Here is a 25108-nt window from a genome sequence, read left to right as displayed (position 1 = left end):
GTAATGCTTCATTACCATTACTCTATTTTTTTTTTCCTCTAATGTTTTTAATTTCTTTGGCCTAATGTGTTCATGTAATGGGTTATTGTACAGTATCATTATAACAGTTCATATATATAATTTTGTGCTGAGAGACAAAAAATACCATTGTGTAAAAAAAAAAAAAAAACTCAAAATGATTTATTACTTGAGTATTATTTTCACTGGATACATTTTTTTACTTGTACTTGAGTACATATTTTGGATGACTACTTTTACTCGACTAATATTATTTTGAAGTACGTTACTCTTACTTGAGTAAAATTTATGGCTACTCAACCCACCTCTGGAAATAAGTTTACTGAGTGTTAAGTTTTCTATTGTTGTGATTGAATTAAAATAATTTGAAATCTAGAAGTTTTTATATATGGCGGAAAAACATTCAGGTGACTTGAAGTTCTGCTCTGAGACCTCCAATTTGGCCAAATTTCTAAATTGTCCTATAGACCCTACTCACATGACGTCACTACCACGCCTCCGCGCCATATTGTCCGTCTACTTGTCGTGTTGACGCATTACCGCTACGTAAATTCCTCCTATTATGGCATGTTTTTCTGCTCGTTAACATTAATAATCAAAATGGTGAAGGCGTGTGTGGCGGTTGGTTGCAATAACAGAGAAGATAGACAGAGAGACTTGAAGTTCTACCGTATTCCGAGAGACCCGGAGAGGTGAGCGAGATGGACTGCTGCAATTCGACGAGAAAACTGGGCTCCAAACGATTACCACAGATTATGTAGTAGTCATTTTATATCTGGTAAGATGCAGGTGAGGAAACAGGTGTGTCCAAACCTTTTGCAAAGGGGCCCAGATTTGGTGTGGTAAAAATGCGGGGGGCTACCTTGGCTGATTTACATAGAACAATATATTTAAAAACAAATTTTAGCAAGCCCTTCTGTGTGTCACATTTGCTTTATTTTTTTTTTTTATTCATAATTTCAACAGTCTCGTCTTTGTGGCGTTCTCTTTCGACACTCGGGCTCTTGCGAAATACTGCTGCTGCGAAATTAAACTAGCGTCAAGTTGCTATAATTTCTCGCTGCGTATCTTCCCTGTAATGTTGTCATACATGTCAGCGTGTCTTGTTCGGTAATATCATTATCGCATAACATCGAACTCTTTGAAAACAGCGACTGTCTCTTTGCAAATGAGGCAGACACAGTTGTTGCGTGTTTTATTGAAGAAATAGTCCAATATCCACCTATCATTGAAGCATCGGCCATCGCAGTCAACTTTTTTTTTTTAATTGATTGTCGCCATTTTAGAAAATTGGAAGTAAAGGGTCACATGGGGTAATGTTGCTTAGAGTGCTGCTCTTAAAGTTTTTCAAACTTTCGTGAGAATAGGCTGATTTTGTGTGGACAAGATAGTTGTAGATATCAGGGTAGCAGATGTCAGGCAGAGAGGGCGAAGACAGCGGGTCGAAAAATATCGATTTAGGCATCAAATATGGATCTGGTGAATGGATAGACTGAAGCTTTTCCACATAACGCCTTTTATGCAACGCATCCAATGAGTTTACAGCGTCTGAAAGCACCGGGACTTCCATGAATTGCACGATAAATTGCACGACAAATTGAAACCATTGAGAATACGGATAAACAAAGACGGACAATATGGCGGCCGGACACAGCGACACGTCATTCTGTGACGTTGGTGAGTAGGGTCTATTTAATGGCTAATTACTGTCGAATGGTAACTTTACTATCGATACATCTGTATCTCTCACCTGTAAAACAGGATATCCGGTCGTATAGGTTTATCATTCTCAAGCTTACTGAAAACGTCCCCTCCCGACCGCTTCGATCCTTGTCCGAAGTCGACCCCTAGTGGCCAACAATATCACACACATCCCTACATAACCGAAGCCAATATCGACACGTAAATTAGAAAGACTTTGGCGCCGTTCCAACACAGAGCACACCCTCTCTGCCTGGAAACACAGCTTAGTGACATATAAGCAGGCCTTGCGTACGGCTAAAACCAGATATTACTCATCCTTAATAGAGGAAAACAAAAATAATCCTAGGTTTCTGTTCAGCACTGTAGCTAGGTTGACAAACAGTCACACCTCAATAGAACCTTATATCCCAACCACCCTTAGCTGTGATGACTTCCTAAAATTTTTTAACAATAAAATCGCAACTATTAGAAATAAAATAAATGAATCACTTCCAGTTATTAGGTCTGATAAAGTGCAGACAAAGAATTCGGAATCTCCTATAAAACCCTCTAAAATATTAAATAACTTTACCACTGTAGACCAAATTGATGTAATTTCAATTATAATGTCCTCCAAACCATCAACGTGCCTCCTCGACCCAATCCCAACCAAACTTTTTAAAGAGACCCTGCCTCTAACTATTGACACTATCTTAAATATAATAAATACCTCATTAGTTACTGGCTATGTGCCGCAGTCCTTTAAATATGCAGTTATTAAACCGCTCTTGAAAAAACCTACTCTTGATCCTGATATTTTGGCCAATTATAGACCTATTTCTAACTTACCATTTCTCTCCAAAGTCCTTGAAAGAGTGGTAATTAAACAGCTCTGTCAGCACCTTCAGGACAATAGTTTATTTGAACAGTTCTAGTCTGGCTTTCGAGCTCATCATAGCACTGAAACCGCATTAGTTAAAGTAACTAATGACTTGTTACTTGCCGCTGACGTTGGTTTAGTCTCAATCCTGGTTCTGCTGGACCTGAGCGCAGCCTTTGACACAATCGACCATAATATCTTATTGCAGAGATTAGAATGTGACATAGGCATTAGAGGAGCAGCCCTATGCTGGTTTAAATCATATTTATCTAATAGGTACCAGTTTGTCAATGTAAACCAGCAATCATCATCGTACTCTAGAGTTAGTTATGGTGTGCCGCAAGGATCTGTCCTCGGGCCCATCTTGTTTACGCTGTATATGCTTCCTCTAGGTAATATCATCAGAAAACATAGCATTAACTTTCACTGTTACGCTGACGACACACAACTGTATTTATCAATTAAACCTGAGCAGGTCAGGCAAGTAGAAAAACTAAGCGCCTGCGTCCGAGATATAAATACCTGGATGAGCACTAACTATCTTCTACTTAACCCTGAAAAGACAGAAGTCCTTATAATAGGCCCGAAAAGTGCTAGAGACTCTTTATCTGCCCAGATAGTCACTCTGGACAATGTAAGTGTAGCCTCCAGCGCCACAGTTAAAAACCTAGGAGTTTTATTTGACCCTGACTTATCGTTTAAAGCACACATTAAACAAACCTGTAGAACGGCTTTCTTTCACCTGCGCAACATCGCCAAAATTAGAAATATTTTATCTAAAAGCGATGCAGAAAAATTAATTCACGCGTTCGTTACATCGAGATTGGATTACTGTAACTCCCTACTTGCAGCTTGTCCTAAAAACTCTCTAAAAGGTCTTCAGCTAGTCCAAAACGCAGCAGCAAGACTTTTAACAGGAACCAATAGAAGAGAGCACATCACCCCTGTGCTCCAGGCACTTCACTGGCTTCCAGTCGAGTTTAGAATTAAATTTAAAATACTCCTTCTTACATTTAAGACCATTAATGGGTTGGGGCCATCTTATCTCACCGATGCTCTCGTTCCATACCGCCCCAACAGAACACTCCGATCTCAGAATGCAGGTCTACTGGTAGTTCCCAGGGTTTATAAAAGTACTGTCGGAGCTAGAGCCTTTAGCCACCAAGCCCGTTTTATGGAATCAGCTTCCAGCTAGTATTAAAGAAGCCGAGACAGTCTGCACATTTAAGACTAGATTAAAAACGTTCCTATTCGACAAAGCTTATGGTTAGGCTAGTTGAAGTCGGAGTAGACTCACAGTTTAGTTTAAGCTGCACTAGAAGCTATAATGCTGGGGGCAGTACAGCCGCTGAGTTCTATCTCCTTTTCTTACTCTACCTACCACTTGTCTTACTTTATTTCTATTTTCCAATGTTAATATCTAGTTGTCTAGTCTCTTCATCACTAGTCACCCGGTGTCCCCTTTCCCCCCTCCCCTCTGGGGAGGGGCTATTTTTCAGCTGCAGCCTCCTGACTGTCCGGACCCCTGGCTGGATTGACGTCCTCACTGCTACCCCCGTCTCATCTGACCAGAGGGACCTCTTCTTGCTCCTTTACTCCACTGTATTTTTACGGACTACAATTTCGCTTGCTAATTCCCATTAGCCGTTCTGGGGTTCCTGTCTATCCGTCCTGGGAGTGGATCTCTCCTGACTGTGGTACTCCCCAAGGTTTCTCATTTTTCTCCCAATTGACTCTGGAGTTTTTGGAGTTTTTCCTTGCCGGCATGGAGGGTCTTAAGGATAGGGGATACCCAGGACTTGAACTGTATCTATTCATCTTTGTTGCTTCATTTCTAATTGTGTATCATATTGCCTCTGTAAAGCCCTTTGAGACCTCTGTTGTGATTGAGGGCTATACAAATTGAATTGAATTGAATTGAATATGGCTACGTTCATACTACAGGTCTTAATGCACGAATCCGATTTTTTCGTGTTTTTCCGACTCGAGTGAGGCATTAATTTGACGGTCTGAACGTGACAAGTCGCATAGAACGGGACCATTTCAAATCCGATCTGGGTCACTTTCGTATGTGGTCTAAATCCGATATGGGCCACATTTTTCCAGACTGTCGCGGCGGTCTGTACTGTCCAGTCCCGCAAATCGGATTTCATGCAGCAATTACGTCATCAAATAGCGAGAGAGTCGTTACCGTAGCGATGCACCTGTGCGTTATTAGCGCCTAGCTTGCAGTGAACACGGCTTTCGGGGAAGGGCTGGGCTTCACAACAGTCATAAAAAATAAAAATGGGTTGAGGATAAGCCTGAGAATGCTCAGTTTTCGCTGTGACAAGTGAGCAATATTTCAACATTGCTTACACGGCCGAGAGAGTCGGGGCAAACTGCCTATATGTGTGTGACGTGCACGGACAGTGCGTGCATGCTATCGATCCATATAAACTTTGAATATAAGCCTAAACGGGGATTATTTATGTCTGTTATTTGTGTCCATCTTTTGAAAAGCAAAATATGATATCCCTGGAATGACGGATGACGTCTGTCATTTGTTTTGATGCTTCTGCGCATGCGGGTCTTCTTGCTTAGCGCGTGTCCGACTGCGAATTAGTGCGCATGCGTAATACTTGAACGGTCTCAATGGATAAAGGCAGTCTGAACGGGCACGCCAAAAAAACGGATATGACAAAAAATCGGATTCGTGCATTAAGACCTGTAGAATGAACGTAGCCTATGATGCACTCATTTGGGAACACTTGTATACCCAAATCTGCATCTACATCAAAAGAGTAGGGAGGAAATAACAGAGAAATAAGATAATTTTGTAGTAAAACGATCTGAGATGAAAAAGTTCATTCAAGTATGTCTTTTTATATGAAAGATCAAAACCTGGAACATTTTCAATATGAAGCGCGATGATGTAACAATGACAAATTTCTGCGGAGTGCTTTCACATGCAACAAAAAAAAACTAAAAGAAAAATTTTATGAACTAAATTCTGATTTCTTCTCCCAATTCATGTCCACACAATAACATTTTACTATACATTTTAAATAACAAAGAAGGCCAAAAACAATCTGTGCAAATAACGCTGAAATTTTATTTGATCAAATACATAACTATATACAATATGTACAAGAAATTATATTCACAAATGTTGCAAAAAACAACAACAAAAAGGACGCCGAGCCACTTTGATGGAATCATCGAAGCCACTGTAGTTCACGCCCTGCACCTAGAAAAAACAACAAAACACAACAATTCAGTTTTTAATCTTTTCTTGCTCAATATCAGAGATGTAAGTCACATGCTATACTTGTTTTTTTTTAAGAATTGTGGACTATTTGTGTCAGTCCAAATTGGGTTAAATTCACTGCACAAATGTCTCCATCATACACCATCAATTCTAATAAATAAATGGCAAAACAATGGCTCGTATTTTGAAAAACCTTTAAGTCAAGTCACTCATTTATCAAGGCGCCACTTTTTGAACTTTTTTAAACCAAGAAGCAACAGAATTGGATAGAAGTTTCCCTGATTACCTTTGCCTCTTGTAGAGCTTTGCTGTGATGGCTTTAGGAATACCGATCGGCTGTTTGAGCGTCCCCGGCAGGTGGAGGGTGTGCTCCTTCTTTAGCTTCCGGATATGCTCGATCCAGTCCAGCTTGGTTTGAACAGTTGACGCCTATGGTGAAAGAGGAAAGTCGAAGGTTATAAGGCCATTTGGAATTTAAACACTTATTGAACAGAACAAACCACATTAGCATCTTCGATGCGTTGGAGTTTTAACTTATGATTTTCTTTTCTTTGGTTACAATATTTGGTGTTTAACTTTTATTCACATTGAAAAAAAATGCAGCAAGGTTAAAAGTAACATATTAGAAAAAATAACATTCACTAAAGACGGGGGAAAAATAACGCAAGATGGACACAAATGCTCAGCATTGTGTCAAAGTGGCTTACAAAACCCTGTTAGGAACACGTGTGGGAATCTCACTTTGTCATGAGGAAAAGAGGAAAGAATGTCTTACCTTAAGAACAATTCTTTTGCTATACATCAAGTTACGGCCCACCCAAAGAACAAACTTGCCAGGGTCTCCCTTAGGGTTTTCTGTCAGCTTTACATCAGCTAGCTAAAGAAGAAATGAAATGATCATGTTTATTGAGAATATTGCATAGGTAAAAAAGTAAGTAAAGGATGACTCACGTTGAGTCTTCTCTTGTAAATGTATTTCGTCATGCCTTTCTGATCCTTGACCACCTTGCAGACCAGCAAGGACTTTTTCAGGAGAAAAAGGTGTATATTCTTCCCCCTGCAAAATGGCAATTTTGAATCCCACATTTTGAACGACTCCTGTCGGAGCAGCTCACCTTGGGATTCAACGCCCTCATCAAAACCTGACGGAGGAGAGAATAGGTCATGTAAGCAAACTATGCCTCAAAAGCAAGTGCATGTCCAGCCCATTTTGCCCATGTTAACGTACCTTCCAGAACTGAGAAATGAATGGCATCGTTGGCTCTCTTCAGAATGCTGAGAGTCACCTCCAGGGCTTCCTTGAGTACTCCTTTCCCATCTTCACAGCACTCGAGGAGATTCTAAAATAAGCAAAAATACACTTAAAAATGCATTAAGACATTGTTCCCACAGAACATAAAGATTATATACCTGTGAATATTGTTGTATGCTCTGTTTGTATGTGTGTGGTAAAGCAATTATCTGAAGGATTATAAAACCATAAAATCTTTGCACATTGCATTAGGTTTGGGGACTTTCATGAGACAAAATCATGTGATTTACTTGAACGAACTAAACATTGTTGAATTATTTTGTTTGTTTGGTGAATTTTTAGTGCTAATATTTTTTAATTATGAGCGTGTCATTAATGTACCTTCTGCATTTTATGTTGGTTTTCTGAACAACGAACTTGAATATTTTGGGCTTACCTTTAACAACAGCGGATATTTTGTCATTCTCTGTATTGGCTTAAGCAGGAAAGATTGTAACGAGAATGCTAGTCCGTGCTTCCGCTGAATTTTCTGTTGAACCCATGGAAAGAAAGAGAAACAAATGTTAGACTATGAAGCATTATAATCTGTAATTTCATATGGATAACCTTGACATTTAACTTACATTAAAATAGTTAACAGTATGCTCCAGGATGAGCAGAGTTGACTTGTCACTGTTCTTGCCGTAGTCCACATATAATTGGAACTTCTCAGCCTATTAAAGAAAACCAACAACACGTTCAGAATTCTTTATGGGTCATTAATCAGTATGATAATCATTACGGTAGTGGCAAGGAAATAAATACCCATTTGACAAAGCAACATCCGACATCTTCAGGGACGCTTTCATGTTTTTCCAGTTCCTTGAGGAAGATCCTGAAGATAGAACACGGGGAAAAAATTAATACATTCCAAAAAGTGAGTGGTGGTGGTATGTTTTAAATATGAGAAATGACCAGGAGTAGCCTATTTATTTTTTCCACTCAGTGTAAAAATGTCAGTCATTTTTGAGAAAAGTCGCTGCTTATACTTACTTATGATGGAATTCATACAGCTCCAACAAGTTCCCGAAGATGACGTCCTCCATATTGTTCAGTCCTGCAGGGATCTCCTCCTCTTGGGTCAACATCTCCCTCATGTAAGTCTGCAAGTTCCAACACAAAGGTTTGAGTAAAGTTTGTCTTACAAGAACTGCACGTACACAGAAAGGAAACTCACATCAATGCACTTTCGCAGGTCTCGCACGTAAGCCTTTTCAGTTTCAATCAGCTCAGCCAAAATGAACCTAAATGAAAAATAGGCACTCGTTATTATTTTGAAATTATGAATTTACAAATGGTATAAGAGTCACATACGTTTCTCTGGTTGCAGACTTTGTTGCACCGTCGCTCATCCGGTCCAGATCTGTTAAACTCAGAGGGTGCTCCAATATGTGCTCTGCAGAAAAGAAGTAAAACAAACAATGAACGAGGAAACACTGATGGATGCATGTTATGATTTGATTGACATGTAATTCCCAACCGCTGTGCCATGAGATATCACCAAGTGTGTTGCAGAAAATGATCCACTTTCACCCAATAAGTCAGGGGGATTTATTTATTTTCTTCATGTTCTTTTGTTTTTTAATTCATCTATCAACATATCCCTGAAGTAGAATACATAGACACGCCAAACAACCACATTTTCGTCCACAAATGGTTAAACCCACCACTGGATGAGTTGCAGCATAAAAAAAAACCTGTTCCATTGTATGTAATCCTGGAATCCAGCTCCAAAATTGACCATGTTACACGCCACACCTCCCGTCAGTTTCTTTTCCTCTGGAGCCGACCGAGGGACCTCGATGACATGTTTTTGGCGATTAGTAAAACAAAAACTTCGTCCACTTGCCGCAACATTAACATGCCGTTGCCCTCTGCTGGCATTCAGGATGAGGATTTTCATACCCCATGCATTGTGCACTCTACATGTGGATTATGATGATGAGTTAACGCGATATCCCAAATATTTACGACTCGACGAACATCCATCGGTTAAATGTTTAAATTGTCGTAAGGTGGAAATCTTTTTAACATGTTTTTGGCCGTTAGAGGACTTTTCACGTTTCAGCTCCTAAAGTTTGAATTTTAGCCGTTAACTACGATGCGTTTAGCACAACGCGATATCCCAAATGTTGTTTTCCACTCGACAAGCAGCCGTCGGTTAAATGTTAAAATCTTATCTTTTTTTAATAATGTTGAAAACGGGCTGCAAGTCCTGATATTTTTTGACAAACAATGTCACGAATAAAAGGCTGTAGTCATAAATACTTGATAACAACACGACGCAAAACGAACAAAGTTCAGAAAAGCCCACTGTGTCACTAAACTGCAATTTTTTTTAGAAGAATAATGCATGTTTAACTTAGACTAATTAACTTACCCCCCAGCCCTTCGATTGTTGCAAGAATTTCAGATGCAAGTTGTTCCATGGTCGAAGTCTTTCGTCCAGATGGTGTCTTCAGATAAGTCTTGTGTACTTGACTCCACTGCTCCATCTGATGGTATGTCACTAGCGGATGTTGTTTTGTACTGTGGTTTGACATCAAAGACCAAAGATCGTTCTTTGTGACGTCACGCGAGCTCTTTGAAACGTGATCACGATTTCGGTTTTAGCGCCATCGGCATAGAATAAGTAGGTGCAAATTGTTCACTTTTTGTATCTGTGTTACCTGCCTAGGGACTGCGGGTGTAAATTTGATTTTTTTTTTTTTTTTTTTTGCTACAATCTGGCGTGTTTACATCTTTTAGATATCCATTAATGTGCACAGCCCCTATTATAGACCCTACCCACGTGACGTCACAACTCAGCCCTCCTGACTGGTGCCGCCCAATTGTCCGTCAACACATCGTGTTTACCTGTTACGGCTACGTACATTCCTCCTATTTACGGCGTGTTTTCTGCTCGTTAACATTAATAATCAAAATGGTGAGGGCGTGTGTGGCGGTCGGTTGCAATAACAGAGAAGAAAGACGGAGGGACTTGAAGTTCTACCGGATTCCGAGAGAACAGGTGTTCGGAACAGGTGTTCGGCCATTCCTTACTACGCGGCGAAACGTTCTACACAATGCTCAGGGCGCTTGCGCATGCATCCACACGCATGCGCACATCGGTTAGAAGCGGTGAGTACTCACCATTTTTGTTTTTATTTAGTTATTTAGAACCTTTTCACTGCCTCAAAGATACTGTTTGCATGTATTACCCTCTCATACTTTTAACCATTGTGTTTTTTTGTGTTAGCTTTGAAGCAATTGACCACATTAGTCATGTAGCGTATTTAAACCGTCCTTATTTGATATAACTACATTTAAGTATTTTCTGCAGGCATTTTTTTAGTACGTTATTCCTGTATGCATCTAAACAAAACAAGTTTGGAGCGCACGGTAGTACTTTAGGTGTCAAATTCGACTAATGTAGGACGTTTTGCCGATGTAGGATATTTTGGCAGAACACCGGTGAGGAGAGCTAGATGGGCTGCTGCAATTCGACGAGAAAACTGGGCTCCAAACGATTACCACAGATTATGTAGTAGTCATTTTATATCTGGTAAGATGCATTTAATATATATTTAGAGGGTTTTGGGCTGACAACCACAATTAAGATCATTGCTAGGCTAATCGCCGACAACATACACGTATGTATGTAGTGAGAGTGCTATCGCTAAACCATTTCAACATTAAAAGCCCTAGCTCCATTGACAAATGACATGAAATACATTAGACTTGACAGTGGATGTTAGCAAGAACAAAAGATTTTGAATTGAAAATTTCGTAACTCACCTTTCCAAGCACAAGATAGATTCCTGCCGAATTTTCGTGGACGAGGACCTGTTTCACCCAACCAGCAACGAAGTATTTATAAGCCTCCAAGCTCTTAAAGTTTTTCAAACTTTCGTGAGAATAGGCTGATTTTGTGTGGACAAGATAGTTGTAATTATCAGGGTAGCTAGCAGATGTCAGGCAAAGACGGCGAAGACAGCGGGTCGAAAAATATCGATTTAGGCATCAAATATGGATCTGGCGAATGGATAAACTGAAGCTTTTCCACATAACGCCTTTTATGCAACGCATCCAGTGAGTTTACGGCATCCGAAAGCACCGGGTCTTCCATGAAATGCATTATAAATTGCTCGATCAATTGAGACCATTGATAATACAGACACAAAATGACGGACAATGGGGCGGAACAATACTGCGATCACGTGATTTTGTGACGTCGGTGGGTAGGGTCTATATAAATACATTTCAAAAATTCAATATTTTTTACTGTTTTAAGTTATACTAAAAAAAGACACGAGGGGGCAGAACCGTCTCTCTATCGCTGTCTGTCTCTCTCTCGCCCTACTACAACTACTTATACTGTATATGGCGGAAAACACTCAGGTGACCTAAAGCAGAAATGTGAAGTCATTTCATAACATGCCAAGTAGGGTCACAATTAAACATTGTCCAACAAATAAAGCAAGAAAAAATAATTTATATGTTGTATATTTGACAAAATAATCGCGTTTCCGAAGTTCGAGCCTGAAAGGGGACGAACCCGGAAGTGATACGTCACACCGGGAACAGCGATGGCAGCACTCCATACATAAGGCCGCCATACAAAGCCCTTCAAACAATGATTCAAACAGCGATATAAGCGATAGATCGAGTGCAAGGGAGGAGATCCAAGTTTTTGAAGAGTTGGAGGAAGAAGAGGAGGTTGGAATTTCATGTTGGACCTAACATGTATTAGCCAGACGCTAATCAGGATGCAAACAATGTGCCTAGACTACCTGACATGGAATGGAGACAAGACACATCGAGATTACAAGATTGGTAAGATATAGGCTGTTATTATTTTTATGATTTGAAGATGACATTGTTTAAAAAAATAATAATCAGACATTTTGGCAGATCCGGCAGCTCTCATGCATATGAAATAATAATATAAAAACGTTGGGGGGAAAGAAGGAGATGAGTCATTGATGGCTTTCTCCACTTTATTGTGGCAACAATAAAAAAACAAAATAATAGCGGACTGCCACCACTTTCGACCGCGAAGTTTTGCTTCTCGCTCATCTTCCCCTCGCCTCTTTCTACTCACAGCTCTCCAGTCCCAGCGTCTCTTAAACGGATCGTGCATAGTGTCTTGTTATGAGCTTTTTGCTGACAAAGGTATAGAACACAGGACATGCTGAAAACTTTGTTTCTTTATTAACACATGGAGCTAACAGTACGAAGACAGCTTGAAGCTCTCGGCAGGAAGTGGCGTCTAATGGCGTGAGGAAATGTAGTTTTTTCACACAAGCAAACAGATTACAAAGCACCACTTCAGTGTTGTCCCGAGACTACATTTCCCATGATTCACTGCGTGACCTGCACGCTCGCTGATTCGCTGCGAGACATTAAAACCAACACGCTTGTTCGTCAACTGTCACCTGTCAGTGGCTCTCGTAAAACACAAACTAGAAGGCTATTAAGCGATCACCGTGAAAGAAACGCCGAACCGAACAAATACAATGCAATACTTGAAGCATGAAGGTGGAAATACATAATACAAATACAAATAAATGTGCACAAACTCACCGGCGGTGTGTGTCTCTTACGGCAACGGGACCGTGAATTACCGCAACGCCGACCCGCTTATATGCACATCCACACCCCTTTCCCGATTGACAGTGGATTAACCCTTTCGGACAAGATCGTAGATGAAGCACAATTTAAACACGCTTAACCTAGCAAACGCAACAACAACTATGATCGGGGATTGCCACGAGTTAGCTTTTGGCTAACTTCGCTAGCTTCTACGGTTCATTCCACAACAGTTGGCAGCTCTGCTTTGACAAAGTCATCTATCCAAAAATCACACTTACTTTTTGGCAAATCCTTGATCATAAGCAGACCGGTTAAGGAAGCAGGCATCTTCGAAGTGTTTGTAGCAGAGAACACTACTCGCTGGTGGCGTGAAATTCATTCTCTTCGTGCGAATGAAAGATGTCCATTTACGTGCCCTGCTATCCTTTGGTCACTCATACAACTTTTCGTTTGAGTGAGAACAAAACATCGCCACACACCGCTGTGGCATCTTACCGAGAAGCAATGCCACAAACAATACTGTTCTATGGCGGACTTCCCTCGCACTTCTCAGTGTGACGTAATTTCCGAAGATTTCCGAAGACTGCCGAAGAAAAGCATTTTCGTTGTCAAGGGGGGGTTGCGTTAAAAAAGAAAATAACCAAAATATGCTTATAATTGTTTAGCCATTGATATTATGGCTGGCCAACCGTAGTTCACATTTCCGCTTTAAGTTCCACTCTGAGACCCCCGATTTGGCCAAATTTCAAAACTGTCCGATATGCACGTGTGATGCATTTTGGAAAGCTTAAAACTTCGATTTTCTGGGGGAAGAAAACATTTTACCAGGAGGGCATTTAAAAAATATAATTTTTAAACATCGAAACCCTAATTGGAGGTGATGCTGCGTTCCAGAGAAGTGGGAAGTTGGATTTATCCCACTCGGATGGTACCAGTTCTGACCTCAAAGCGTTCCAAGCGAATGTAAACCGCAATGATGGCTGATCACGAAAAGTTGCTTTTTATTATGTTTATCAAAAGGCATCTTGACCTACGGCAAACCTGCCTTCTCGCAAGCAATCAAATAGTGGAGGAAAAACGGCGGCTGATGTAAATAGCACACACTGTAAACTGCCCACTTTAGTTACATCCTCGCTGAAAGTCAATTTAAAAATCATCTGAAAATTCATTAAGCTAATTCATTGTGAGAACATTTTATTATTTAACTTCATTATTGTGTCATCAATGTGTTGTCCGAGTCTCTCTTTATTTAATTGATAAAAGTTGTCTCACTACCAGTAGCCATCCTACCGCGGAGTGTCTAGCCCCGGCATAAAATATGTGTTCATTGACAGACACACAATAACACACAATGCACTTGAAGTCACAGAGAAGAGTTCTTTTTATTTTGCACAAGCGCAATGATATTATGTTTTTATAATGGTGTAAATTATGTTTTACCATTCACGGTCTGTTGTGTTTCCATGGGCATCGCCATTTTGTCCAGTGATGTCGGATTGAAACAACTTGGAAGTCGGGGTAGATATTTTTTCTCCGACTTCGCGACTTGGACCTCCCACTTCGAGTGGCGTTCCAATGATATTTTCCTCGTCGGAGTTCAGAAAACTCCAACTTCCCACTTCTCTGGAATGCATCATGAGAGCATGGTAAATGGTGTTAAATGGTGTTATACTTATATAGCGCTTTTCCACCTTTCAAGGCGCTCAAAGCGCTTTACACTATCTCGCCATCTACCTACTGGTGACGCAGCACCAGGAGCAACGTGGGGTTCAGTATCTTGCTCAAGGACACTTAGACAAGTTCATCAGGGCGGAGAATCGAACGCACAAACCTCTGGTTTGGGGGACAACTACTCTACCACTGAGCCACGCCACCCCCGCATGAGAGAGCATAGTTAAAGACGCCATGATTTTAACGAGATATTATCGTGTACTTACCTTGTTTCGACCCAAAAACTCCATGTAGCATGTATCAACGAATGTCAAGACACAGATGTGAATGGCTACAGCCGTATTCATTGGGGATTTTATGGGTGAAACATGGTAATATAACAAGGGTCGCGATGCAGAAATCGCAGACATCAAGGAGTGGTCGAGATTTTCTATTTCATATACCTTTTAAACATTTTTATTTTATTTTTATTTTTCTGGATCGGTTATTTATCATCTAACATATTGGGGGAAATGCGACAGCAACAAAAAAATACAATTAAGTGATAAATATGAGGTAGATATCCATGACTTATTTACAGACACCATTTTTTTCATTGTGACGTAATTTGTTTAAAAGTTTAAAATATGCGAGTGAATAATTTTTTTCTTTCGTTTTTTTTTTTCTTAAATGGAATATTAGATATCAATTAATGATTCTAAGCTAAAAATGACAGACATTTTGAATAATAAATATTACCTAACCACACCACCACTGTTTCGCGGCAAAAGGTGGATTTTTCAGATGAATCTTCCATTGAATTACACCACAGTCGCCGCAAATATTGCAGGAGACCTACTGGAGCCTGCATGGATCCGAGATTCACTCAAACACATACAGACTGCATGGCTCTCGTGGAAACATATTTAGAAATATGTTGGGTGTTTTGGCTCTCTCGGTCAAAAAGGTTCCCAACCCCTGTGTTAAAGCTATATTGAAGTTGTGAAATTTCCTTCTAATTCTGCATATGTCATCTAAACTCTCTCAATATTTAAAGAGAACACTTTGATGCTTAAAAACATTCATATTTCCAACAAGTGACCCCATCCAATTTCATTCTGAAATATACACTTAAACTTTGAACATTTAAAAAGTTATTTTCAATAAATATATCCAATTATACTTATTCTCTTTTATTTACATAAAGGAGTGATTTATAAATGGTATCCACAGAGAAGGAAGGTTCATTGAATAGAGCAGGGGTCCCCTAACTACGGCCCGCGGGCCAGATACTATGGAGGACCAGGAGTGCAAAAATTCAATAAATAAATACACAATTAAATAAATAATTAAAAGTGTCATTAAAATGCTTTTATTTCAATATTTATTTATTTATTCCAATATTTATTTCAATTTTTATTTATTTCAATTTTTGTTTATTTATTTCAATTTATATTTATTTATTTCAATTTTTATTTATTTATTTCGATTTATATTTATTTATTTCAATTTTTATTTATTTATTTCAATTTTTATTCATTTATTTCATCATTTATTTATTTATTTGACTTTTTATTTATTTCATTCTTGCACTCTTGTTCCCCGTGTGGCCGCATGAAATAATTTTATCTGTCATTGGCTCATCAAACTCGGTGGGCGGGCGTGAACTAGGCGGGGTTTGAGTAATAAGCGATTGCTTCGTCCTATTTCTTCCCAACATGGCGGCTTTATCTGAGATTTTGCATGAGCTCTCTCGGGACATGTTAGATTTCTCAGAACAAATTGAAGCAGGACATTTGGACCCTGAATAGGTGTCCTACAAAACAGAGCAATTAATTAACGTTATTGGCATCATCTCGGCTCTGTCAGATAAAGATGTTGATCGAAGAGTTTTTGATAGTTTAGAACTGCGGTCAAGCCAGCCTCCACTCGTAAAAACGAAGTCAAACCAGCCGCCCCTCATTTGGATTATTGTTTGCATTATGTGCATTGCGGTAATGCAATGCGCTGGTTTCAGAATGCAATGAGGTGGCTTCAGAGCGCAAGTCCCTTTATTAAATATATGAAGAAAAACGGTGACCTATTCGACAACGGGTCCACTTTAGAGAGACACTGGAGCGCCCCTAGACCCAAACTAAATCATTATGATGTAAAAATGATGTCGGAGTTCAGAGTAAAACTACTTAGAAAATTGCTAGTTATTTCTGTCATTTAGCCTTATTTCAAAACTTGATTTAAAAAAATAATAATAAAATCTGGGAGATCGCCAAGGACCGTTCCACTTCTGAGGTATACTAGAGTTTCCCGTAAGCAGACATCAGCTATCATCATCAGCTATCATCATCAGACATCACCTAACCCTAAAGGCGCTGGCCCGCGCGATGTAGAAGCCACAGACTGGACTCCACCATGGGCAGCTGGTGGAGTTCTCCTCAGAGTTTCCTCGATTAAATTTGCTGCTTCTCTGAGCAGCTCTGGGCACGTTTTGGACATATGTACTGTATGTTTTGCTTGGACAACATGCGAAATGCGTCAAGGCCTACTACCGCTACACTGACCACACTACTAATCTTCGTCGTTTTTGTGATTTTGAGGGAGCAATTATTTTTCTGATTTTACGGATCTACACTGCCACCTTATGTATCGGGTGTACATAAAAATCAGCCAATGCCTCAGGCGTCAATCTATTATCTGAGATTGACTAGTTAAGACTTGCTTTGCTGAGCAACCAAATGCATGTCCTGTCAGCGTTACATCAGCTAGCTAATGAAGAAATAAAATTATGTTTATTGAGAATATCGCATAGGTAAAAAAGTAAGTAAAGGATGACTCACGTTGAGTTTTCTCTGGTAAATGTATTTCGTCATGCCTTTCTGATCCTTGACCACCTTGCAGACCAGCAAGGAATTTTTCAGGAGAAAGAGTTGTATATTCTTCCCCCTGCAAAATGGCAATTTTGAATCCCACATTTTGAACGACTCCTGTCGGAGCAGCTCACCTTGGGATTCAACGCCCTCATTAAAACCTGACGGAGGAGAGAATAGGTCATGTAAGCAAACTATGCCTCAAAAGCAAGTGCATGTTCAGCCCATCTTGTCATGTTTTGAGTGTGTTCTCAGTTCTTCTTTCTTAACGCAGCACCTGATTGAGCCAGATTGGCAGGGTAAATCGACACACCTGTGCTTGATTAGGAAAGCGCAAAATTTAAGGAAGTCTGTCACCACCTGCAAGTGTCGGACTATTACATTCTACATGCTTGCTTACCGCTGTGTGCGTCTTCTGGAGATGTTACGGTTGTATCTTTTGTTATCTCATTGCTAGTAGTATTTTTTGTTGGACTTTGCTGTCATTTGATTCAGCTTTTTCTGGCCATTATTGCCTTCCCCTTAGTTCTCTCGCCGACTCGGTTCGTGCCCATTTTGCGTTGCATTTTACCTCGCGTGTTTTTGCGTGCTCCCTTTGTTTCTCTCGCGTGTTTTTGCGTGCTCCCTTTTTTCTCGTTTTTGTAATAAATACTTCTAATTTCAAAGTCTGTGTTTGGATCCATATTATACGATTCCCCGAATCATAACACATCTTGCCCATGTTAACTTACCTTCCAGAACGGAGAAATGAATGGCATCGTTGGCTCTCTTCAGAATGCCCAGAGCTTCCTTCAGTACTCCTTTCCCATCTTTACAGCACTCGAGGAGATTCTAAGATAAGCAAAAATACACTTAAACATGCATTAAGACATTGTTCCCACAGAACATAAAGATTATATAGTACTTGTGAATATTGTTGCTTTATTTGTATGTATGTAGTAAAGCAATTATCTGAAGGATTATAATACCCATAAAATCTTTGCACATCGCATTAAATTTGAAGACTTTCATGAGACAAAATTATGTGATTTACTTGAACGATCTAAACATTGTTGAATTATTTTGTTTGTTTGTTGAATTTTTAATGTTAATATTTTTTAATTATGAGCGTGTCATTAATTTATCTTCTGCATTTTATGTTGGCTTTCTGAACAACGAACTTGAATATTTTGGGCTTACCTTTAACAGGAGCGGATATTTTGTCATTCTCTGTGTTGGCTTAAGCAGGAAAGATTGTAATGAGAATGCTAGTCCGTGCTTCCACTGAATTTTCTGTTGAACCCATGGAAAGAAAGAGGGAAAAAAAAGGAAGACTATGAAGCATTATAATCTGTAATTTCACATTGATAACCTTGACATTTAACTTACATTAAAATAGTTGACAGTATGCTGCATGATGAGCCGAGTGGACTTGTCACTGTTCTTGCCGTAGTCCACATATAACAGGAACTTCTCAGCCTATAAAGACAATACCAACAACACGCTCAGAATTCTTCATGGGTCATCAATTAGTATGATTCTGATTACGGTAGCGAAAAAAAGAGATAAATACCCATTTGACAAAGCAACGTCCGACATCTTCAGGGACGCTTTCATGTTTTTCAAGTTCCTTGAGACAGATCCTGAAGATAGAACATGGAAAAAAATTAATACATTCCAAAAAGTGAGTTTTAAATATGAGAAATGACCAGGAGTAACCTATTTATTTTGTCCACTCGGTGTCAAAATGTCATTTTTTAGAAAAGTCGCTGCTTATACTTATGATGGAATTCATACAGCTCCAACAAGTTCCCGAAGATGACGTCGTCCATATGGTTGAGTCCTGCAGGGATCTCCTCCTCCTGGGTCAACATCTCCCTCATGTAAGTCTACAAGTTCAAACACAAAGATTTGAGTAAAGTTTGTCTTACAAGAACTGCACGTCCCAGAAAGGAAACTCACATCAATGCACTCTCGCAGGTCTCGCACGTAAGCCTTTTCCGTTTCAATCAGCTCAGCCAAAATGAACCTAAATGAAAAATAGGCACTCGTTATTATTTTGAAATTATGAATTCGCAAATGGTATAAGGGTCACATACGTTTCCCTGCTTGCAGACTTTGTTGCACCGTTGCTCATCCGGTCCAAATCTGTTAAAATCAGAGGGTTCTCCAATAAGTGCTCTGCAGAAAAGAAGTAAAAATAAACAACGAATGAGGAAACACTGATGGATTGAAAAGTAATTCCCAACCGCTGTGCCATGAGATATCATCAAGTGTGTTACAGAAAATCATTCACTTTCACCTAATACATCAGGGAATTTATTTATTTTTATCAAAGGTTTTTTTTTATTTTTATTTTTTTTTATTTTAATTCATCTATCTACATCCCTGAAGACCACAGGCAAACAACCAAATGTTCGTCCACAAATGGTTAAACCCACCCTGAATGAGATGCAGCATAAAAAAACCTGTTCCGTTGTACATTGTCCTCGAATTCAGCTCCAAAACTGACCATGTTGCTCGCCATACCTCCCGTCAGTTTCTTTTCCTCAGGAGCCGATCGAAGTACCTCGATGACATGTTTTTGGCCGTTAGTAAAACCAAAACTTTGTCCACTTGCCGCAACATTAACATGTCGTTGCACTTTGCTGGACACTTTGCAGGATGAGCATTTTCATACCCCTTGCATTGTGCACTCTACATGTGGATTAAGATGATGAGTTTAATCTTAACATATAGGACTTTTCACGTTTCAGCTCCTCAAATTTGCATTATAGCCGTTACCTGCGATGCGTTTCGCATAACGCGATATCCCAAATACTTACGACTCGACGAACATCCGTCGGTTAAATGTTAAAATTGTCGTAAGGTGGAAATCTTTTTGACATGTTTTTGGCCGTTAGAGGACTATTCACGTTTCAGCTCCTAAAGTTTGAATTTTGCCGTTAACTGCGATGCGTTTAGCACAACGCGATATCCCAAATGTTGTTTTCCACTCGACAAGTATCCGTCGGTTAAATGTTAACATCTAATCTTTTTGAATAATATTGAAAACGGGCTGTAAGTCCTGATATTTTTTGACAAACAATGTCACGAATAAAACGCTGTTGTCATAAATACTTGATAACAACACGACGCAAAACGAACAAAGTTCATAAAAGCCCACTGTGTCACTAAACTGCAATTTTTTTTAGACGAATAATGCATGTTTAACTTAGACTAATTAACTTACCCCCCAGCCTTTCGATTGTTGCAAGAATTTCAGATGCAAGTTGTTCCATGGTCGAAGTCTTTCGTCCAGATCGTGTCTTCAGATAAGTCTTGTGCACTTGACTCCACTGCTCCATCTGATGGAATGTCACTAGCGGATTTTGTTTTGTACTGTGGTTTGACATCAAAGACCAAAGATCGTTCTTTGTGACGCCACGCGAGCTCTTTAAAACAATTAAAAAAATAATGTTAACATTATCGTAAGGTGGTAATCTTTTTGAATAATGTTGAAAACGGGCTACAAGTCCTGGTATTATTTGACAAATAACAGCAAAACGAACAACGTTCAGAAAAGCCCACTCAGTCAATAAACTGCAATTTTTTTTACACGAATAATGCATGTTTAACTTAGACTAATTAACTTACCTCCCAGCCTTTCGATGGTTGCAAGAATTTGTGATGCGAGATGTTCCATGGTCGAAGTCCTTTGTCTTCAGATGATTCTTGTGCACTTGACTCCACTGCTGCACCTGACGGAATTTCACTCGCGGATTGTTTTGTTCTGTGGTTTGACATCAAAGACCAAAGATCGTTCTTTGTGACGTCACGCGAGTTCTTTGGTTCGTCACGCGATCGTTCTTTGAAACGTCACGTTCTTTGATCACGATTTCTGTTTTAGCGCCATCGGCATAAAATAAGTAGGCTGCCATCAAGTGGAGGGGGTGCAAATTGTTCACTTTTTGTATCTGTTACCTGCCTAGGGACTGCGGGTGTAAATTACATTTTTTTTGCTACAATCTGGCATATTTACATCTTTTAGATGTTCATTAATGTGCACTGTCCCTATTAAATAAATATGGGGGGGAAAAAATCAATATTTATTTTTTACTGTTTCGAGTTATACTAAAAAAAGACACGAGGGGGCAGAGCCGTCTCTCTATCGCTGTGTCTCTCTCTCGCCCTTCTACAGTACTTCTCAAATAGTGGGGCGCGCAGAGCGATGCCAGGGGTGGCACATGTGACCTCGAGGAACATGCTTTCTTTCTTTTTTTTTTCCCGTACTAGAATAACGTGTACTTGCACATCCACTAAGTGGGTGGCAGTGGCGCTCGCATTTTCAGAGTGCGCAGAGTATTTTTGAAGTAAGCAAGAGCACGCGCAGTATGTTTTTTTAACTAAGCAAGAGCACACAGAAAAGCGATATGAAGAGCTTTTTCCGGCCGGACTCACGCAACGACCCACTTGCCTTCTCCCATTCTCACGTCTCCGCCCGAGAAGTGCCATTTTCGGCTTGGGATCGTCGACGACCGCCCTCACCTACGGTTCTCCCTCGGCCGCCGAGAATGCGCTTTTTTCAGTCCGTTTGCCTTTTGGCTTTGACTTTTAATGCAGTGGGAGATGAGGAAAGACCACTGTTTACTGCGTCCAAAAAATTATTATAGCGGACAGCTGGAAGCCAGATCAATTAAGACGCCACTTAAAGACATTAGACCTCAATCTCATTGATAAGCCGCTTGATTGTTTTTTCAGCAAAAACGTGCCGAATATTGCCAACAATCGTCCTGCTTTGTCGTGTTATATCAGTAAACCAGTGAGCACTGTTAGCATGCTCAGTGCAAAATAACCCCACACCATTGCAAAGGAAGGGATACTGTGAGCAGCGAAAATAAAAATTGTCCTTCTGTCAAAAGACACTTTTTTTTTTTTTTTTTTCTTCTATTCAGCTTTGTTTTTTCGGTCAATTTTTTTTGGCATATTATCCTCATAAGTTAGTGTTTCTAATCAATTTGAATTTGTTATTATTTACTGATTCTATAACATTTTATTTTTCAGTATCAAATAGAGGCAGTTGGACATCCGGGCATTTAATGACGTCACCAGCCACAACAAAGCATCGCCATATTGACAATGGGGTAAAAGACGAGTCACTTATAATAGAAACGCATTGAACTTTCGTCTTATTTGCAGTCTTTTTTCTGTCAGAATGGCTAAAAGTTGCTGTGTTGCGGGTTGTCACAAAAGGAAGAGTTCGGAGCCGCATTTGAAGTTCTTCATTCTTCCACGTAAGAAAAAAAGGAGAAACAAATGGCTGAGCACAATTAATCAAGGAACAGTAAAAGAAGACTGTTCCGTGGACTATTTTCGCCTGTGGGAACCTAAATCCAAGCACACTTACGTTTGCAGCCGACATTTTATTACTGGTGAGTTTAATCGATTATTTTTTGCCCGATTTTTTGCGACGATTCAATACACTAGGCAGCGGTTATTTTTACCTTAACCGGCAACTCGCAAAGCGTTTTTTTTCTTTTGCCTTGAACTGCTCTGATTAGTCAACCGGTATATTATTGGCCTGGTGGGAATTGGTTATTATGCCGTGACGTGTTGACGGCTAAATAAAGCTTGGAGGCGAATTACCGGTAACGGCAGAAATAATCACTTCGTGTATATACTACAAACTTTCTCAGTTCCACACAGTACATATTCCACGTAAATGATAAAGGTCAACTTACTGGGTGACTTTATGAGGTAGTTGTACACTCCACTGAACTCCACTGCAGGCCATTCCTTTGTTTATCCAGCTATCGGCTGCGACTTTGTATCGGCAGCTTTGTACGCCAATAAACGCTAATTTTAAAGCATCACCTCCTGTCGGCAGTGACTCGTGATAATAGTAAGCCAGGAAAAAGGAAAAAAAACGCAAAACACACCTGAAATGTATGAATTTCAGACGTTTGTCTATGGAATGTTAAGCTGTGTGTACCCCCTCCACAAAATGGCGACACGTTGCTAAGCGAGGTGACATCATCGTGACATCACGCAGACTTCCTCCATGGTCAAAAATGTACCTTGAGTGAGTTTTTATAGTTTGGATGTCTTTTTTTTTTTTTTTTTTTTTTTTTAATTCAAGCAAATTGATGCATGTTAAGTCTTTTCTGTTACAATCAATGCTAATAAAGTTTACTTTATTATAATTTGATCTACGCTACTTTTTTGTTAAATAGAAAAAAGGACACAATGTTAGGCAGAGGCGTACTTACAGTCGGGAGAACAAGTATTTGATACACTGCCAATGGGTTTTCCCATTGGCACTTGGCAGTGTATCAAATACTTGTTCTCCCCACTGTATAATAGTAATATAGACAAATGATACTATTTACAATGGCGGCAGAGAGTTGGGGGGGGGGGGCGCGAAACATTTACGTCTTCCTTGGGGGGGCGTAACAAAATAATTGAGAAGCACTGCCCTACTACAACTACTTATATATGGCGGAAAACACTTGAAGTTTTCGCTCTGAGACCCCCAATTTGGCCAAATTTCAAAATTGTCTGATATGCATGTGTGATGCATCATTGGAAAGCTTAAAATTTCAATTTTCTGGGGGAAGAAAAAAATTTAACAGGAGGGCATTTAAAAAAAAAAAAAAAAATTTTAAACAGCGAAACCCTAACTGGAGGTGAGAGCATGAGAAAGCATAGTTAAAGACGCCACGATTTTAACAAGACATTATAACTTACTTACCTTGTGTCGGCCCAAAAACTCCATGTAGCATGTATCAACGAATGCCAAGACACAGATGTGAATAGCTACAGCCGGATTCATTGGGGATTTTATAGCTGAAACATGGTAATATAACAAGGGTCGCGATGCAGAAATCGCAGACATCAAGGAGTGGTTGAGATTTTCTTTTTCATATGTTTACCCTTTTAAACATTTTATATTTTTATTTTTCTGGATCGATTATCATCTAACATATCAGGGGAAAATGCGACAGCAACGGAAAAAAATACAATTAAGTGATAGTTATGAGGTAGATATCATGACTTATTAACACACCATTTTTTTCATTGTGACGTAATTTGTTTAAAAATTTAAAATATGCGAGTGAATAATTTTTTTAATTCGTTTTTTTTCTTAAATGAAATATTCGATATCAATGAATGATTTTAAGCTAAAAATGACAGACATTTTGAATAATAAATATTACCAAACCACACCACCACTGCTTTGTGGCAAAAGTTGGATTTTTCAGATGAATCTTCCATTGAATTATACCACAGGCACCGCAAATATTGCAGGAGACCTACTGGAGCCTGCATGGATCTGAGATTCACTCAGAAAACAATGAAATTTGGTGGTGGCAAAATCATGGTCTGGGGTTACATCCAGTATGGGGGTGTGCGAGAGATCTGCTGGGTGGAAGGCAACATAAATAGTCTGAAATATCAACAAATCTTAGCTGCCTCTTACATTCTTAACCATAAAAAGGGACAAAATCTGCAGCAGGATGGTGCTCCATCGCATACTTCACTCTCTACCTCAAAGTTCCTCAAGGCAAAGAAGATAAAGATCCTCCAGGACTGACCAGACATGAACAGGATGAAAGAGGAAGCATGGAAAATGAAACTCAAAGATGTTGATCAACTCTGGGAGGCATGCAAGACTGCTTTCTTCGATGTTCCTGATGACTTCATCAATAAATTGTATGAATCCTTGCCAAACCCCATGGATGCAGTCCTTCAAGCCCATGGAAATCATACAAAATATTAAATTTGGATCTCACAGCACCACTACTTAATTCGCTTATGTTATATAACATATTTTTGTATTTAAAGTACATTTTTTGTTCAATTTTCACACTACTTTCTGTAGGCGACAAAACTTTTGTCTTGCCAAAATTGGACCTTTATGTCTTCATCAAATGATAAAT

At 39.5% G+C, this 25108-nt stretch overlaps 2 protein-coding genes across 2 annotated transcripts; both read right to left on the bottom strand.

Moving 5' to 3' along the window:
* Window positions 1-5661: 5661 nt before the first annotated feature.
* On the bottom strand, window positions 5662-11600 carry LOC130908963 (triple functional domain protein-like). Its single transcript, XM_057824946.1, has 12 exons — window positions 9503-11600; window positions 8437-8518; window positions 8300-8366; window positions 8116-8225; window positions 7888-7957; window positions 7707-7796; window positions 7520-7612; window positions 7060-7171; window positions 6783-6973; window positions 6607-6708; window positions 6118-6260; window positions 5662-5810 (listed from the first exon to the last, which is right to left on the bottom strand). Exons 1-12 carry the CDS (start codon window positions 9663-9665, stop codon window positions 5798-5800), a joined length of 1236 nt encoding a protein of 411 aa, XP_057680929.1. The 5' UTR covers window positions 9666-11600; the 3' UTR covers window positions 5662-5797.
* Window positions 11601-17122: 5522 nt separating this feature from the next.
* On the bottom strand, window positions 17123-22958 carry LOC130908964 (triple functional domain protein-like). Its single transcript, XM_057824947.1, has 12 exons — window positions 22910-22958; window positions 20826-20961; window positions 20422-20623; window positions 19289-19370; window positions 19152-19218; window positions 18969-19078; window positions 18763-18832; window positions 18579-18668; window positions 18390-18482; window positions 17942-18041; window positions 17345-17371; window positions 17123-17286 (listed from the first exon to the last, which is right to left on the bottom strand). Exons 3-12 carry the CDS (start codon window positions 20582-20584, stop codon window positions 17258-17260), a joined length of 831 nt encoding a protein of 276 aa, XP_057680930.1. The 5' UTR covers window positions 20585-20623; window positions 20826-20961; window positions 22910-22958; the 3' UTR covers window positions 17123-17257.
* Window positions 22959-25108: the final 2150 nt, after the last annotated feature.

The sequence above is a fragment of the Corythoichthys intestinalis genome, chromosome 20 (assembly GCF_030265065.1).
Source record: "Corythoichthys intestinalis isolate RoL2023-P3 chromosome 20, ASM3026506v1, whole genome shotgun sequence".
NCBI classification, from domain to species: Eukaryota; Metazoa; Chordata; class Actinopteri; order Syngnathiformes; family Syngnathidae; genus Corythoichthys; species Corythoichthys intestinalis.
This window is presented reverse-complemented; position numbering and strand designations above follow the sequence as displayed.